The sequence below is a fragment of the Xiphophorus maculatus genome, chromosome 13, assembly GCF_002775205.1.
Source record: "Xiphophorus maculatus strain JP 163 A chromosome 13, X_maculatus-5.0-male, whole genome shotgun sequence".
NCBI lineage: Eukaryota > Metazoa > Chordata > Actinopteri > Cyprinodontiformes > Poeciliidae > Xiphophorus > Xiphophorus maculatus.
Window position 1 is genome coordinate 14,531,214 of NC_036455.1, and position 17,604 is coordinate 14,548,817.

The 17,604-nt window shown below is 46.8% G+C and overlaps 1 protein-coding gene across 2 annotated transcripts in view; it reads left to right on the forward strand.

Moving 5' to 3' along the window:
• LOC106700112 overlaps positions 1-17,196 on the forward strand; it is a 29,258-nt gene extending 12,062 nt beyond the window's left edge. Inside the window, exons 5-25 of one of the 2 annotated variants that reach the window (XM_023344940.1) lie at positions 1,649-2,570; positions 3,570-4,221; positions 4,303-4,451; positions 7,236-7,283; positions 8,505-8,623; positions 9,245-9,452; positions 10,183-10,322; positions 10,402-10,528; positions 10,598-10,633; positions 10,724-10,863; positions 10,944-11,070; positions 11,926-12,080; positions 12,155-12,281; positions 12,353-12,385; positions 12,969-13,081; positions 13,672-13,801; positions 13,873-14,012; positions 14,265-14,388; positions 15,069-15,227; positions 15,319-15,478; positions 16,720-17,196. In XM_023344940.1, coding sequence (XP_023200708.1) covers positions 1,649-2,570; positions 3,570-4,221; positions 4,303-4,451; positions 7,236-7,283; positions 8,505-8,623; positions 9,245-9,452; positions 10,183-10,322; positions 10,402-10,528; positions 10,598-10,633; positions 10,724-10,863; positions 10,944-11,070; positions 11,926-12,080; positions 12,155-12,281; positions 12,353-12,385; positions 12,969-13,081; positions 13,672-13,801; positions 13,873-14,012; positions 14,265-14,388; positions 15,069-15,227; positions 15,319-15,478; positions 16,720-16,808 — 3,898 coding nt within the window. In that variant the 3' untranslated portion in view covers positions 16,809-17,196. Of the gene's footprint in view, positions 1-1,648; positions 2,571-3,569; positions 4,452-7,235; positions 7,284-8,504; positions 8,624-9,244; positions 9,453-10,182; positions 10,323-10,401; positions 10,529-10,597; positions 10,634-10,723; positions 10,864-10,943; positions 11,071-11,925; positions 12,081-12,154; positions 12,282-12,352; positions 12,386-12,968; positions 13,082-13,671; positions 13,802-13,872; positions 14,013-14,264; positions 14,389-15,068; positions 15,228-15,318; positions 15,479-16,719 lie in introns of both variants that reach the window. The other variant, XM_023344939.1, reaches the window with a different exon arrangement.
• Positions 17,197-17,604: the final 408 nt, after the last annotated feature.

Genomic DNA, 17,604 nt, shown 5'->3' on the forward strand with positions numbered 1-17,604 from the left:
GAGTTTCTCCACTTTTCCATCAGCTGCTGGCTTCATGGTGAAACGTCTCCAGTCCTCCAGACTCAGCAGGATCAATAAACTTCTTCTGATTCAGAAGATGATTGATGCCGCTGCCGCTCCAGCAAACAGTCCAGGCGTTAGGCGGGTTGACCTGGACAGGTCGCCAGTCTGTCGCAGGGCAACACAGAGACAGACAGGACAAACAACACACACACACACACACACACTAATTACAGTCATGTTGTTGCCGTGTGCTGGAGAACCCGGAGAGAACCCACCATGCACAGGGAGAACATGAAAACTCCATGCAGAAAGACCTCAGGTTGGGAATCGAACCCAGAACCTTCTGGCTGCAACAGTGCTACCAACTGCGCCACTGTGCAGCCCCAATTTTATCATCAATTTGGTAATTGATGAATCATTAACTGGAGAATGCAGACAGAAAAGAACACATTGAGAGCAAGTCTGATCTACCCAGAACTCCTCAGGTTGCAGTTTTAGCTTCACCTGGTTCAAATTCTGCAGAAGAAAATCTATTAAACACATTTTGCTCTCCAGTTATCAGTTAATCTAATAAATAATCCCAGATTACACTGTATTGATGCTCAGTGCAGCAGAAAGGCCTCTGCTTCTCTCATTTTATTAGGATTTTTGTTTTTCCCTGCAGATGAATCCCTGAAGGATCAGCTGCTATTGCATTTTAGGCAATAAAATGTTGATTTTTTTCTTTCATCTTTTGATGCATTTCTAGTATTGTATATAAAAACGGCTCAAGTTATTACATGAGAAATCTGCAGAACGCCCTAATTTTTAAAAATCCAATTAATCGATGAATCGTCAGAATAATTGATTAAACGGGGCTGAAAACAGAAAAAGCGTTAATGAAGATATGATGTGATCCGAGCCAACAGGAAGTAGAACCTCCTTCTGCATCACTGTGGAGGAATAAAGGTCCAATCCCTGTTCAGCTTTCTGAAGAGAAGAGGTCATGACCTTTAACCTTTAACTGAGGCTGAGATGGAGCTCTGGGGGCTCACCTGTTCAGAGAGGTGGTTCTGTTGGGAACCAGAACCACTGGAAACCAACTCCTGTTTGGTTCTGGACCCCCACCCCAAAAAACCCCACAAGAAATCTGATTTATTTTTACTTTATAATATTTTAATTTAATATGTTTTCAGTCATTTTAAAAGTTCTCATTTGGGTCAGAACCGCCAGTTCCTGCAGCTCAGTAATTTATTTATAGATTCATTTGTTTTCCAGAAGTTCTGAGTCAGAACATTTGGACCCAACACAAACTAAACAGTGTTGGTTCTGCTAGAGAAATGAAACCTGACAGGAGGAGACAGAACCTCCCACAGATCCAGTCGTGACAGTCTGAGCTCAGGTTCTGGTCCGGTTCTGTTCGGGTTCTTCCTGAGGTCCATGTGGGAGGGGTTGTTTGCTTAAAGCTTCCCGGTTCTGTCAGCTGGCTGAGTTTTGCTTATCTAACCAATCCTCCCAGCTGCTGCTCCCTGCTGGTTCTGTTCCTTGGACCGGGTCAGGATGCAGAACCCGAGCCTTATAGGAATGGTTCTGAATGGGGAACTCTGGACTAGTCTGATCATGTGACCACTGTGTCATCACTTCCTTTCTCTCTGTGTCCCTCCAGCTGCCAGCCTCCAGAACCAGAACCAGAACCAGATGACAGGATGAGTTCAGTCTACAGCAACCTGAGTACCAAGCTGACCCTGAAGAACCCGTCTCCTCCCAGAGAGGAGGAACCCAAACCCCGCTTCCACAAAGTGTCCCTGGTTACCATGGAAACCAGTAGCACGCCCGAGCCAGACAATCCGGAACCAGAGTACAAGTGGAAGAACCGTTTTCAGGGCGTGACTCAGTTTAAATCCAGCAGGGCCCCTCTCCCTGAAGACGATGAACCTTCCTCACATTTCAGCTCCTCAGACAGCTCTGTGTACCTGAGCCCCGCTGGAGGCGGGGAGTGGAGGCGGAGCCTGCTGGAGGAGGGGGAGGAGTCAGCTGCTCCTGCAGGTGAAGAGGACGAGCGGCTGAAAGGAGAGACTGAGTGGAGGAAGCCGAGGTGGGAGCTGGAGCCGCTCTCTACGTCCTCCTGCAGCACCGAAGACAACGACTCCTCCTTCTTCACCGGAGTCTTCAAGGCCACCCTGGTGGACCTGACCCCTGACCCCCCAACGTCCCCCGACGTCGACTCCCCCGTCAACGACATGGACAACCTGGTGGACACCCTGAGGAGCATGGGGCCCTCTCAGAGGCCCCGGAGCACCGGCGTGCGAGCAGCTCCTCCTCCACTGGTCTCCACCCTGTCCCCCATCAGAGAGGACTCGGTGAACCCCGTCATCTCCACCCTGTCCCCCATCAGAGAGGACTCGGGGAACCCCATCATCTCCACCCTGTCCCCCATCAGAGAGGACATGGGCAGTCCCTTTGTCCGTAGCACCCCCCAGAATACAGAGGAGCCCCAGAACCAGCTGTACACCCTGCCATTGGACCTGGGCCTGAAGAGGAACATCTCCAGAGACGCCCGCTCCCCAATGGAGCTGATGAAGAGCCAGGTACCCCATACTCTCCCTCAAACTCTATCTGCTCAGTTTATCTAGCTGAGGCTCATTTCTGATGCTTTCATCTGGTTCTGTGGGAAATATCCGAGCTTTGACTTTACAACCCGTCTTTTGTTTTCTTTGCATATGTTGCAGTTGGAATCTATTAGAAACTGCCACAATGGTAAATTTCATTGTTATGCAGCCGACCTACAAATTTACCCACCAATAAGGCCAGGATGTGGCAAGCCTCTGCTTTCTCTCCTTATTTGCATCCCTGCAATCAAACAGTGGTTGAACCAGAACTTTCTGTTCCTAATGACCAAAGAACAGAGTGGATCCTGTTTGTTGATGAAGCTGCTACTGGTCTGGGAAATTTGACTACTACTATAGTGACCACGCGAAAAACCTGAGTTGCCTTTGACAATCAAATTGCATCTATTGTCCATTCTAGACTTTTGTCTACTTTTAAGGAAGGTTAAGCCTTTCTTAAATCATTGCGACTTGGAGAAAGCTGTTAATGATTTTATTGTGTTGGTGTACCCCAGACATCTTTGAACCGCCTTGTGCAGAATGCAGTGGTTTGCCTTTCAACCAACACTTTCAGACCACTTTACACCCGTCTTGTCGTCTTTACATTGTCTTCCTTTTGTTTTAGAATCGATTTTAAGCTCTTATTTGCTTTTAAAGCCCTTGAAGGCTTTGCTCCTTCTCATTTTTCAGAGTCAAAGAGCTTTTCATCCGCATTCGGTCTCTGAGAACTGATAATCATTTCCTTCTTAGTGTTCCACGTACTAAACGCAAATGTTGGGGCGATCGCACTTTCTCCATAGCAGCACCTTGACTGTGGAACCAGAAGACATCTGACTTAATCTTTGATAAAATGATTGAAACTGATCTTGATTCCTGCTCTAGAATTCAGGAAACTTTAGATCAACAGGCGGTCGGAGTCTGGAGGTAAATGTTGGGACTGTTTCCGATCCGATCTCAGATCTTGTCCTCTTCCTTCCCCAGGAACTGACTTCCTCGCTGCACAACGGGAACGGCGCTCCTTTGTCTCCCACCACCGGCTCCCGCCTCGACAACAGTGTCCTCTTTGGCTCTTACCGCTCCTCAAACTCTGACCTGAAGCTGGAAAACGGGACCGCCCACCGGCCGCTGTTCAGCTCCCTGCCGGACACGGGAACCCTGGGAATGAGACTGAGCGAGACTGGTGAGGCGGGGCCTGTTGGGGACGCAGCGGGGTCCCGACTGGAGCGCCTCTCCTTCCTTGTCAACTCCTCTTCATCCCTGAACGGAGACGCCGGCTCCTCCAGGATCAGCCGATCGTCCTCCTTGATCCTGGGCTCTCCCACCTCCAACAGTCCCACCCGTTTGCTCAGCCCCACCGGCTCCATTGACCCTCACTGGACCCCCACCATCTCAGAGCCCCACCTGTTCAGCCAGGGGCCCGGGGTCCTACGGAGGAGCATCAGCTATGAGGGGCTATCACAGGCATCCCTGTTCAGCAGTTTGTCTGGAGGGCCACAGTTCAGCAGTTTGTCTGGAGGGCCACAATTTAGCAGTTTGTCTGGAGGGTCACAGTTCAGCAGTTTGTCTGGAGGGCCACAGTTCAGCAGTTTGTCTGGAGGGCCACAGTTCAGCAGTTTGTCTGGAGGGCCACAATTTAGCAGTTTGTCTGGAGGGCCACAGTTCAGCAGTTTGTCTGGAGGGCCACAGTTCAGCAGTTTGTCTGGAGGGCCACAATTTAGCAGTTTGTCTGGAGGGCCACAGTTTAGCAGCGTTCAGGCAGGGTCCCAATTCAACAGCGTTCCCAGAGGGTCCCAGCTCCAGAACCAGCAAGATGAACCAGACAGCAACCTGATGTCCAAGTATCGAGCCTTCCCAGACGCCTATGTGAGTACTGCAGCATGAGTGAATGTGAATTATTGGTCTGCACAGGAAAGTTAGAAGCAGGTGAAGCCTCTCTGAGTCAGATTTCAGTGAATTTCCGAAGCACGATCATTTCATTCTGCAGATTAAAACGTCCCTCAGCTCTTCACATCGCCACTCAGTGGGATGGGATCAAGTCCGTCGTTGGCTGTAAACAGTTTGTTCCCATCTGTGTTTATGACACAATTATGGAGCTTCTGTTGTGTTAAACAGAAATGTAAAAACAGGTTCCAGAAATGGCTGCAGCTTGATCCAAACTTCTTCTTCACTCCGAGCAACTCAGATGTAATTAGGCAGCTGAAGGTGTGTCTGCGTGTGGCGCACACGTCTGCACACGTCTGGGGCCAGGAAGGAACCTTCTGATCCAAAAATCATTTAACAGACAGTAATGATTACCCACCCTGACTGGAAATGTGTAGTTTCACTGCAACACAACCTGAGCAGAACCTGACCCAAAATCCGAATGTAAAACCTGAGCAGAACCTGCGCTCGGGTCAGACTAGAACTGCTCTGCAGTTGGACTCAGACAGGAGGGAGGTTCTGCTCCGTGGTTGATGGATGATCTATTCATAAAGCAGCATGTTACTGTAAAACTCTGTCAAGTCCCCAAACAAGCATAAAAATTCAGGTTGTATGTTTTTCATATTTCCCATCAGCCACTTGAACTTCAGGATGACAGCCATTTTTCAAGATGGCTGACCTTTTTGAGCCTTTGAACCAATTATTGCCATAAAATGTCACCCATTTTCATAATTTGGATGAACTTTATGTCACATTATGTTTTCCTGCTTTGGTCATCCTGTTCATACAACTTTAAAGTAATAATATGTAGCACAATCAGAAACTAAAGACTTTTCTGTTGGTGAGTCTCCCCACAGTCGTCAACTGGAAGGACATGAAGACTCGTGTCTTAACGGTTAGCCTTAGCATCCACTAACTTTTTCTTTTTCTCCGAAGAGTTTTTGCGGCGCTAGCGGCTCGTATCTTTCCGACAGTAGGCTGACAGGAAGGAGGGTGAGGAGAGGGGGGAAGACATGCGGTAACGGTCGTCGGGACCGGGAGCCGAACCCGCGACGTCCGCGACGAGGACCAAGGCCTCCAAACGTGGGGCGTGCTAACCCCCTGCGCCACCACAGCACGCCCCCTAACTTTTTTTTTTATGCATTTAGTGATTTAGCATTAGCTTCTGCTATTTTTCTATGTGATTAGAAAAATAATCACATCCCTAGTTTAGGGACTGGGAACCAGTGTGGGTTCCCAGTCACATTCATTTTTTTATGTGCTTAGTGTTAGCTTCTGCTAATTTATTTAATGCATTTTGCATTAGCTTCCAGTCATTTTTATGTTCAGCAGTGTATTGTTGGCTTCTGCTGTCTAGCTGTGGCCTTCACCATATCAAACATACATTCTCCATTATAACCATGGTAGCCATTTTGAAAAATGCCCACCAGAAGAAAAAAAAACTCTCCCTGGTTCAAAATATGTAGGCTATAATTTGACATCAGACACATTCATCTAATTTGTGATTTCAGAGCAAAAATTAATTTTCCAAATCAACCCTAGTCGGCATGCAAAATGTAAATATGGTTCCTATGGGTCCAATTGTACATAACTTGATGCCCAAAGTATTCATCAGTAATAAATGTTTGTAAATGTAGTGAAATAGTAAATTCTCCTTGTGGACCATCTTGAACTTTTCACTGACTAACGTTTTTTGTTTAAAAAACAAAAAGTAAAAATCAAACCTTGTGGGAACGTCTGTGGGTTCTTGTCTCCACATGTGAAAGATTTTCCTGAAATATTCAATTATCTGCACTCTATTATATGAAGACACTGGGAGGTTGCAGTGACATCGTTTTTATGAATGCTCTGAGGTCCCCGATGTGCAGCATGCAGCAGTGAAAGGCCGATATCAGAATGTAAAGCAGCTGCTGGGATCCTGCAGAGAGTTTCGTGCTTCAGGTCTAGATAAATATTGTCAGAGTCGTCCACACCCGCAGCAGCTATCTGCCTGATCCTGCAGAGACGCAGCCGCACCTCTCCTTCGCATTCATCCTCTGCTCTGCTCTGCTCTGCGAGGTGGAAGACGAGGTGACAGGGAGAGAATTCCTCGGAACCACGTGTCTTCATCACACCTCCGTTCGCCTAGTTCTGCTGAAGCAGCACTTTCTCTGGCCGCAGGCGGGAATAGTGCAGCTTCGCTATGCTGGTTTCAGCTCTGAAGCTGCTGCGCCGTTCCTCTGGACCCGGTCAGAATCCGAACCAGAAGCAGGTTGTGTCGTTTGGGTCCTGACGAGCGAGCCGTGAGACCGAGGAATGTGGAGGGAACTGCTCCATTGTCTGACCGTCTGTCAGTCAGCAGCTGAGATCCGGTTTTTCTACCAACATCAGCAGGTTGATTCTGATGGACGGCTCGGTCCAGGAAGCAGCTTTACAGCTTCACTTCCACTTCATGCATGAGCAGGAACGTGTTGAGCACGAAACCAGAGGAACCTCAGAGGCTGACAGATGAAAATGTCTCAGCCTCTTCAGATTAATCCAGATGAAGTCAGAGCAGCGAGAGTTGATACGGGAGCCGGGCCTCCGGGTCCGAAACCCAATCCCAATGACACCGGACCCTCTCACCTGAACAAACTGGACCCAGAAACACTCCTGCTGCTCCAGCTGAGCCTTAGGAACCTTCTTCCAGGCTCAGGCGGTTCGGATCAAACTGATGATTGATCCTGAAATATTTCTGTTTGTCTGCAGCTCACCAAGGAGAAGGAACACGGGAAGCTGAATCCGCGACCAGGAAAGGTGAGTTCCACCAGTTAGTCCAAATGGTTAGACTGGTTACAGAACAATAAAATGGTAAAGCTGATTGACAGGAAGAAAGTCAGTGGAAGGAAGACCTTCTCTGTCCCGTTCAGACTTTATCCACTAAAGAGAGACAAAATCTGCGACCAGTTCAGGCTCCCAGTCACTGAACCAGTTCAGGTTCTTTATAGAACCATCCAGCTGCTGGTTTGTGGTCTAGTTAAAGACCTCGCCTCATTATGGCCTCAGGTTGTACCCCTGGCAGTGCAGCAGGCCCACAGTATGATGCTGCCACCACCATGCTCCACAGCTGGTGCGGTGTAGTTAAAGGAACAGAGTGAGCTCCTCGTCTCCTCTGGACGCGTTTTCTTCAGGCTGCAGAAGTTTATCTGAATCTCTGGATGGTTTATGGCTCTGTTTTTAATTTATGACCCAGATTATTACAATGACGTCTGGAAACGTGGAACAAACTCGACCCAAGGTCAATCCTGATCAGAACGGTGAATACAAGATGGCCGCTTCGCAGATTCTGACTCCAGAAAACCTCCAGATAAAAACCATCAAATGTTTTCCCTGCAGACCTTTAGCTTCAGTCAGACTTTCCCACCGGGTGGAGGTGTTGGGTGGGAGGCGGGTCTTCATCAGAAGAACTGGTTCAACCAAATCATCTTCATCTGAAAACCACAGCGCTCGCAGAGCCGGGACCTGTTTCTGTTATTAAAGCATCAGGCCTGCTGGAGCATGCTGCTGCGACGCAGGCTGCTGCAGCTGAACACCAGCACAGCTGCTTCCCACCGAGTCACTTTAACTGACTCTGCTAAATAGAAGATCACATTCAGCAGCAGGTTCATGACTTCATCACGGCTACAGGACGATGATCCAAGGAACACCAGCAAGTCGGCCTTTAAATGGGCAGAAAGAAAGGATCTGGAGTGGCCTAGTCAAAGTCAGGACCTAAATCTGAGTGAGATGCTGACCTTCAACTCTCCAATGTGTGAATTAAATCAATTCAGCAATGCAGACCGGGTCAAAGGTCATCCAGGGTGACGTTAGAGAATCACTACCAGTTATTGGCAGCAGGTCGGGGATGAATACTTTTCAGGTTCTTCGTGTTTGATATTAAAGTTTTTGTCTTTTCCCAGCGCTGACGGGTCTCATAATGCCAGATCAGAACCGTCTCTGGAATATCAATGTCAGTGACCTCTGACCTCCTCTCAACAGATTTACATCTTCGACCGGCCGGGAATGTGCGGCCGCAGGATGGAGATCCGCGGAGACGTCATGGACGCCACGTCCTGGGAGCTGCAGGACACTATCTCCATCAGGGTGGTCCGAGGAGGGTGAGCCGCCACACACGGGTCCAAACGGGTTCGAACGGGTCCGACATGGGTCCAGACGTAGAGACATTTATTTGTTAACAGAAATATTTATTGATTGATTCAGTCTTGGATGAAACGGCTCTGCATCAGTTCAGGGGTCTTGGGGATGAAACTGAGGAGATTCGATTATTTGTCAGATTTTACTCGAACATCTCTTGGTTCTGAATCTATAACATTAATCTGTAATATTCTGTCATATCCAGGTTGGTATGGCGTCTGGTAATCCCAGGTGGTTCAGACAGTTATCTGGAAGATCAGGTTGACAGTCATAAAGATGATTGGCTATAATTAAACACCATCAAGCTGCTGGTCTTCCTCATTCCGGCGCCTCGTTTGGCTCCTGATTCACAAACTTCGTGCCGTGTAAACATGGAGGACGCGCCACGCCTCGTTTCTCCTGAACTGTGGGTGTGGAGCGTCCCCATGTCACTCAGCCAGGGGATTGTTCGATCCAATCCGACCTGTCACACTTCATTTTTACTCCGCCGGTTCACAGCTGATCGCTCGTTGATCCTGGAGTGATAACTGACATGTTAACCTTTGACCTCAGACACGTTCTAACAGCTGGCTGCTCTCCTGCAGGTGGGTTCTCTATGAAAAGCCCGACTTTAAAGGGGAGAAGATCGCCCTGGACGAGGGAGACGTGGAGCTCACCTGTCCCTTTAGCCCACTTGAGGAGGCGCTGCAGAACGGACAGGAAGAGGAGAAGAAGAACGGAGAAACGGAGGAGCAGAGCGAGGAGAAACCGACCCAGAAGTTCATCATCGGATCGATTCGCAGAGCGGTCAGGGTGAGACGGCTTCACTTCTCCTTCCAACACACAGACACGGAGGGGTGATGCTGTGGGCTGGGAGGACAGGCTGACTTAGAGCGCCATCTGCTGGTCATCAGGCTAAAGCTGAGCAGATAGCTGGAACATCTTCCTTTCAGACCTGTGAGGTGAGCAGCAGGGAGCTTTTATTCCCGTTTGTCCTCCTGCCGTCAGTCTGAGCCGCAGATGATCTTCATCCTTCAGTTTAAACAGAGGAAGAGGAGGAAGAGTAGGTCTGTGAGCTTCTGGTCTGATAACTCCAGTTAGTCTAGGAGCAGAACATCAGACCTGGCCCAGGCTGTGACGTGTTCTAGCACCATCTAGTGGCCCCATTGAGAACCTGCAGCCTGCAGATTTAAAGGAACTGTGACCGTCTGAACTATTGAGCTGATCGATTTGGAAGAGGATTATTTTTGTTCCACTAGGAATAAAAAAAATATTTAATCTCAGAATTACAAGTTTTCATGTCAGAATGGGAAAAAAAAATTGGAAAGCAGTTTTCATCAACCCGGTTCTACTAGAACCTTCTCAGACATTTTCCTACCTGTGGAAGGAAGGCGAAAACACTCTCCATCTTCCCTGACATCTATCAGACTTTGTTCATCTTCTCTAACCTCTGTGGGACGTTCGGTGACCTCTGTGGGACGTTCAGTGACCTCTGTGGGACGTTCGGTGACCTCTGTGGGATCTGCTTTGTGTGTCTCCTCAGGACTACAGCGTTCCAGAGATCTGTCTCTTCCCAGAGGAGAACGCGGAGGGGAAGAAGGTGGTTTTCCGGGACACGGCGGAGGACGCCAGGATCTTTGGGTTTCCCATCAAAGCCAACTCCATCATCGTGAACGCCGGGCTGTGAGTGAGCCGCCCTGAGAGGACAGGTAGGTTTCTGTCTTGTGACGGGTTCTGACCCAGATGTTGTTCCGCTCTTCAGCTGGCTGGTCTTCGCTCAGCCCTTCTTCCAGGGCGTCCCCCGCATCCTGGAGGTGGGGGGCTACTCTAACCCTGCGGCTTGGGGGGTGGAGCAGCCCTACGTGGGCTCAGTGCATCCCCTCAAAGTGGTGAGTACTCCTGCTGAAGCCCGGCCTTGTGCTGCTGACGATGATAACCTGAGCTCGGTTCTGTGACAGGGAGAACCTCGGGTGGAGAACATGAGCGAACCCAAGGTGAGAACCTGCAGCAGCATCTGGTTAGATCCTGCAGCTTCCAGCTAGCCGGCGTCCTGACTGTCCCCGTCGGTCCCCCTCTGTCCTCAGATGGTGATCTACGAGAAGCCGTACTTCTCTGGGAAGTCCAGGACCATCTCCTCCAACCTGAGGGACTTCATGAGCCGGACGGACCGCCAGCAGAACCTCTTCATGGCCAGCCTGGGCTCCCTGAAGGTCCTGGGAGGAATGTGAGTGAAGCGCTGATGGAACGTGGTAAGATCTGACCCCAAACCAGTCTGACCAGCTCTGTCCGCCTCTGCCGCTCCAGCTGGGTGGGATACGAGAAGGAGGGTTTCCGCGGTCACCAGTACCTGCTGGAGGAGGGCGAGTACCACGACTGGAGGGTGTGGGGGGGCTGCGACTCCGAGCTGCGCTCCGTCAGGATCATCCGGGCGGTAGGTCCATGTTTCCCATGTCTGCATTACGGATGTAAGTTATCGACTAATGAGTTCATCTAAAGTTTAACAATCTTACCGGTCAACTAATGACTAATTGATAAGTGACCATTTCCTTTAATTTTAACATAATTTTGTGTGAATTGTATTAAGCAGTTACTGAATAAACAGAGAATTGTGATTTTTTTTTCACATGATTAAACCTAAACGTATTTAAAATATAACAACACAGGAACCTCTTGAGTTGCTGAGTAGAAATATAAAAAGGATAAAATAATTGTACTGCCCGTGGTCGATCTTGAGTTAAAACTTTTCCCCATGAAGTGCATTAACTTACAACAGCCCTAAAAATTAGCCTTGCTTATTGATGTTACATTTTTTCCATCAGGTTTACATTTTTTCCAGTTATCTCCTCCTCTTTTCTGTCTGCCTTCATAGCAAATGAGTCGTTTCTGATGGAGTTGCTGACGCGGCGCCGCTGGATGATATTGCAGTGAAACATCAGAATGTTGTTCAGAGTTTATATTTCAAAACAGAATTGGATAAAAACTATTTTCCACTCCTTTTCTCTTTCCCCTTCTGGTGTGGCTGCCATCTTTGTTTCTGTATTAACTGGTTCGGCTTTAGAATGGCCAGCAGCTCCTGCTGGATGGAGGCCAAATTACAACACTGAGAAAAAGCGTGTAAGCAGATGTTATTATTTGAATGGAACTGATTAGTAGTTGACTAAAGGTTTATAGTATAAAAAACAACTAATCTTGATTACTTGATTGCTTGCATCCCTGGTTTCTATACGGTCGGCCATCTTAACATCTGTGTAGGAAGAGCTGCTCAGAATCCACTTCCTGTTTCCAGGACCTAGCGGACCCGGTGATGGTGATGTTCGAGCAGCCTGAGGAGGAGCAGGGCGTGACGGAGGAGAAGACCTTCGAGGTGACGGAGGCCATCCCTGACGTAGAGCTCTTCGACTATAAAACCTCCACCCGCTCTATACACGTCCTCAGCGGAGCGTAGGTTCTTCTTCTGCGGCTCCAGGCACCGAACTCGGCCGTCACCTGACTCGCCTGACTCTCTGACCCCCCAGGTGGATCGCCTACTCCCATGTGGACTTCTCAGGGAACCAATACATCCTGGAGAAAGGCTTCTACAACAACTGTGCTGACTGGGGCTCCCAGGACACCCGGGTCTGCTCGGTCCAGCCCATCTTACCGGTGAGAACCAGTCCAGCGACCCGGGTCGCTCACAGTGCCGCTGGTTTCACTCGTATGTCGTTGTGTTTCAGGCTCCAGCTGAATCCTCCGGCCCCAGAGACGAGGTGAGTGGTGGACGACGTCCATCTTCGGATCAGAACCGGGATGAGTCGCGTGTTTATGGCAGTTTTATCTCCATTTCACGAATGGATTGGTGTTAAAAGACATATTGGGAAGTAAATAAACTAAATATTTAGCTCCAATCTAAGTATTTAGTTGGGGATTGTAAACTAAATATTTAGTTAGTAAGTTGATTATCTGGGTTCAAACTACATATTTAATTTTCAAACTAAATATGTAGTCCTAAATTACATCTTTAATTAGCTTAGAGCTAAATATTGAGCTAAAATGTAAATTCACAGATAACCAGAAGTGGACTACCAAAATAAAAGCTGTTTCCTGGAAACTCGTTGTAGAGTTAGATTGCTCTATGCGACCAACTTTGTCAGTTCAAATATGAAAAGATGGAACTTTCCTCTGTGGAAATATTAATGAACTAAGCTACACATTTTCAACACAAACAAGCCTTAAAATCCTGATTTATTTAATATTTTAGTGTTCGGGCAATCTGCTCCTTTTTACAGCAACTTTCTGCTTCTTCACTCATTTCGGACTTTACAGGACCTAATCGATTCTCCTCTCCTCCAGATCATCCTCTACTCTGAACCAGACTTCCGGGGCGAATGCCTTGTGTTTCACCACAGCCAGGGGGCGCTGTCAGAAAAATTCCTCACCGGGTCATGTCGAGTGGTGAGAGGAAGGTGAGAAAGACAACAGTTAACCGGAGTATCGAGTTCAGGTCGCTGGTTCATCCCAGAGAATGAACTGGAAAAGCTAAAATTACATTTTAATAGACTAATCAATCTAAAGAGTGAAGAGCTGCAGACTCAGTGTTTCCCTCTTAAAGGGCCAGTATCATAATCTTTCAATTGTTCCCTCATCAAAAACAAACTCACTCAGCGCCTTCAGACTAGCCAGCAGCATTTAGCATTTAGCAGCAGCATTTAGCAAACTCCTGCTGAGCTCGTTATAGTATCTGCTGCTCAGAGTGACACTGGTAAAACGTTGTTAAAGGGTTAATAGAGGAGACTTTCTGGAGGCGGAGCTTCAGAAAGAGCAGGAGCTTTTAAAGAGACAGATGCCCAATTAAATTACAAATTAAATTCTTTCAAGTCATATTCAATATACAGCAATTTTATAACAGCTGAATTTAACATTCAAAATGTTAAATTCAGCACCGAATGTGCTATAAAATGGCACCTTGTGCCTGGAAAACATAATACTGGCCTTTAAAGTTCCCATTGACTGACAGTCAGTGGGAACAGCATCAAGGTGTCTCTCTGTCTTCCAGCTGGGTCCTCTGTGAGAACAAGCAGTTCTCTGGGAACATGTATGTCCTATCTGAGGAGGACTATCCCAGTCTGACCAGTATGGGCTGCCCCTCCAGCTGCTCGGTGCTCTCCATCAAGCTGGTGCCGATGGTGAGGAGCGTCTCCCGGTTAGAACCCGGCGCTCTGCCGGTCGTCCCGGTAACGTCCTCCTGTGTGTGCAGACGCTGTCGGTGCCGTCCGTGTCTCTGTTCGGACTCGAAGGTCTGGAGGGCCGGGAGATCACCACCGAGTCAGAGGTCACCAGTCTGGTCCAGGACGGCTTCAACGACCACATCCTGTCGGTCCGGGTCAACAGCGGCTGGTCAGTGTGTCGCAGTGTGTGTGTGTGTCAGGGTGTGTGTGCGCCACAGTGTGTGTATGTGTCGCAGTGTGTGTGCCGCAGTGTGTGTGTGTGCCACGGTGTGTGTGTGTCGCAGTGTGTGTGTGTGCCACGGTGTGTGTGTGTCGGGGTGTGTGTGTGTGTCGGGGTGTGTGTGTGTGTGTCGAGGTGTGTGTGTGTGTCGGGGTGTGTGTGTGTCATGCAGATCTAACCGGGTCTCTTTTTGTTGTGTAGTTGGGTTTTGTGTGAGCATAGCAACTACAGGGGGCGCCAGTTCCTCCTGGAGCCGATAGAAATCACCAACTGGCCCAAGTTCAGCTCCCTGGACCGGATCGGGTCCATGTACCCCATCAGACAGGTCAGCCCACCTCAACTCACTTTGCTTTGCTTTTCATTTCTAAAAACTGCTTTCATCAAACTGGAGAAACGTCTCTGCTTTTCACTAATAAACTGAATTTTTCACTAATTTACTATCATTAAACCCAAAAATGACCTTAACTTGCGTCTTATGGCAAACTGTTTTAACATAAAATGAGCTTCACCACACATACATTCCAGATATCTGATACTGGTTTATCATTAGACGTAGTAGTAAATTAAATTAAATCTAAATACAATCTGATTGGTATAAATGACATCAGATTTACCATTAAGTTGTACTGGGGCTTTAAGTCAAGACATCTATAAAAATGACTAACTGAAACATATATTTCAGATAACAATTAAATTATGATTAGTAATAAAGCAGATTTAAGATATCTTGCTTTTTGTTCTGGCCATTCATGATTCCAATTCTAGATATCCTGAATGTCTTTCTAGACACGATGTCTATAAAATTCAGTTGGTGCAAATTAAATTGCAGATGTCTTGAAATCAAATAATGTCAGTCAGATATTTTCAATTACTATGAAGGATAGTCAAAATGTACTTGTCATTTTTAAATATCTGGACCGTAATTACAGATAGTCAGACAAAACAGATTTTATGTTAAATCGGCTTGCCATACTCGTCTCATACCTGCACGTGTTCCTCCTGCAGAAGCGTCACTTTTTCCGAGTGAAGAACAAGGAGAGCGGTCACTTCCTGTCGGTGCAGGGCGGGGTGGAGGAGCTGAAGTCGGGTCGGGTGGTGGCGGCGGCGGAGGTGGAGCCGCCGAGCGACATCTGGTTCTACCAGGAGGGACGGATTAAAAACAAGGTGAGCGTCCTGCAGGCTCGCAAACATCGTAGATTAAATCTGTTACCTGATTTAAGACGTTCCTGAAGTCTGAATTCTGCCTCTGCTGCAGCTCTCTCCCTCCATGTGTCTGCAAGTGATGGGCAGCGTGGAACCGGCAGCCAAGGTGGTTCTGTGGAACGAGAGCCGGCAGCCGATCCAGAACTGGTCGGCGAAGATGCAGGGTCCGATCGGCAGCCTGACGTTCCCTGGAATGGTGCTGGACGTTAAAGGTGAGGGAGGAAGAGTCGGCGCTATGCAGAGTGGGTAGCAACTCGTTACATTTACTCACATTTTGAAAAAGTTACTTTTAGGAGTATTTTTACTACGCTGTACCTTTACTTGAATAATTTCATTATGAAGTATTTCTGCTCTTGAGTAAAATTTCTGGATTTTCTATCCACTGAATGAAAAACAAACATGTTTTAACCAAAAATCCACCAGACAGATGCTGGCAGTTATTGTTCAAGTTTCATCACTTTTTATTGAAAGAATTTAAAAATTTTCTTTTGCCTGATTTAGTTATTTTTTACTTATGTGAATTATTGTCATTTTGGTCCCTAAAATACCAAAATTTCCACTTAACTATATATTTTGGTCTGTCTGATGATGTAATGTTTAAATATTAAATTATTGATAATTTGATCAGTCACTTGAATAGACTTTTTACCAAATACTTTTTTACTCTTTCTTGGAGTAATTTCTTGGACGGCTGCCCTTTACTTGAGTAAAAACATGTTGAAGTATAGCTACTCTTACTTGAGTTAAATCTTTTTGTACCTCCTCTGGATCTACGGATCCAATGTCAGAGAAAGTTATTGATCGGTTTGACCAATAATTAATTTTATTTATTGCATTTTCAAACAGAAGTCTGTCTCTTTTGATGTTTCAGGTTAAGTTTGGAATAGTTTTATTTTATATCAGTCTTCAATATAATTCAACATAAACTACTCATGGGCCAAAACTTGAATTAAATTAATTAATCATTAATTACGATAATGATATGGTTTGCAACTTATATTGTAAGTTAATTTACTATATAAGGCCATAAAAATGTAGTAATTATTGAGAAAGTGGCAGATTGTTTTCCTCTTCTTGCCCTTTTTCCACTCGTGTGCCACTCGAGTGTTTGTGAATTAAGGATGAAACTTGTTAAATCTAGTGAATAAACTGATTAGTTTCCAGAATAATATGATTATTATAAAGCCTCAGTATTTTGCCATCCTGCATCAGAAGTTTTCAGGTTTGAATGTCTGGGGATCAGAGACCTTTAGTGAAAACTGGAAACCTGTACTGCAGCCTGAAAAGGTGCTGCAGGTCTGGCTGGAAGTGATCAGACGTTATTCATCTGATGTGATGAAATGTTTTCATGCTGCCAGGCGTTAAAACCTCCAGCTGGTTTGTCTTCATGTTTCCACCTCGGAGCGTTTGTCCCTCCTCGTCTTCAGCTCTGCTGTCTGTTCTCTCTCTGCAGGCGGCAGAACGTACGATAAGGAGCATGTGGTGGTGATGCCGGAGAACGACGAGAGGCCGAGTCAGCAGTGGGAGATCCAGCTGCTGTAGCCGGAAACCTGCTGCGCCTTTCTGGAGCTGCAGGTTCTCCTGAATGCACGGAGACCAGCGGACCGAATCTGAAACGGTTGACAGGCAGCAGGAGGTTCTGTTACCAAAGATACTCCCGACGTTCTGGTTGTGGTTCTACTGAGATCCTGTAAATGTTCTGCCTGGATCGCTACACATCGACCAGCAGAACAGGAATGTTGGCTCTCAGTATGTTTATATGTACATGTGTGTGGACGACACTGCGGCCGGGTTCTTCCCATGTTATTAGCCTTCTACTGTTACATTAACCTGCTTCAGCTCTGTTAATATTTGAAATGAAATGCATTCAGTTGGAAGATGTTGTACACCAGGGAAGGGTTTTAAAATGTTCAATAAACAATAAAGCGACTGTTGTTTTGTCAGTTGGTTCTGAAGGAGAGATCATCTGTCTGACTGACTTCCTGGAAAATTTAATTGAAATAGCATGATGGGTTGTGGGTTAATGTAGTCTGCATTTAGGTTAAAATATCCCGGACAAGCCCCCATTTTTTTCTTTGAGTTGCAAAATAAATTGCAACCTCGTCACTTTAAGAGAACATGAAACTCAGAAGACTTTCTTGTACAAATAATGGATTAACAATAGTGACTAATAGAAATCCTTCTGCACATCTGAACCTGTCAACACCAGCCTTTAAACTCTGGGGAGATATTTGTAAAGTTAAGTTATTTAGCCTGTTAAAAAAATTAAAAGGGGCTTCATTGTTTCACTATGTTATTCATCCACAAATAAAATATTTAGCTAAACTAAATAGCTAAC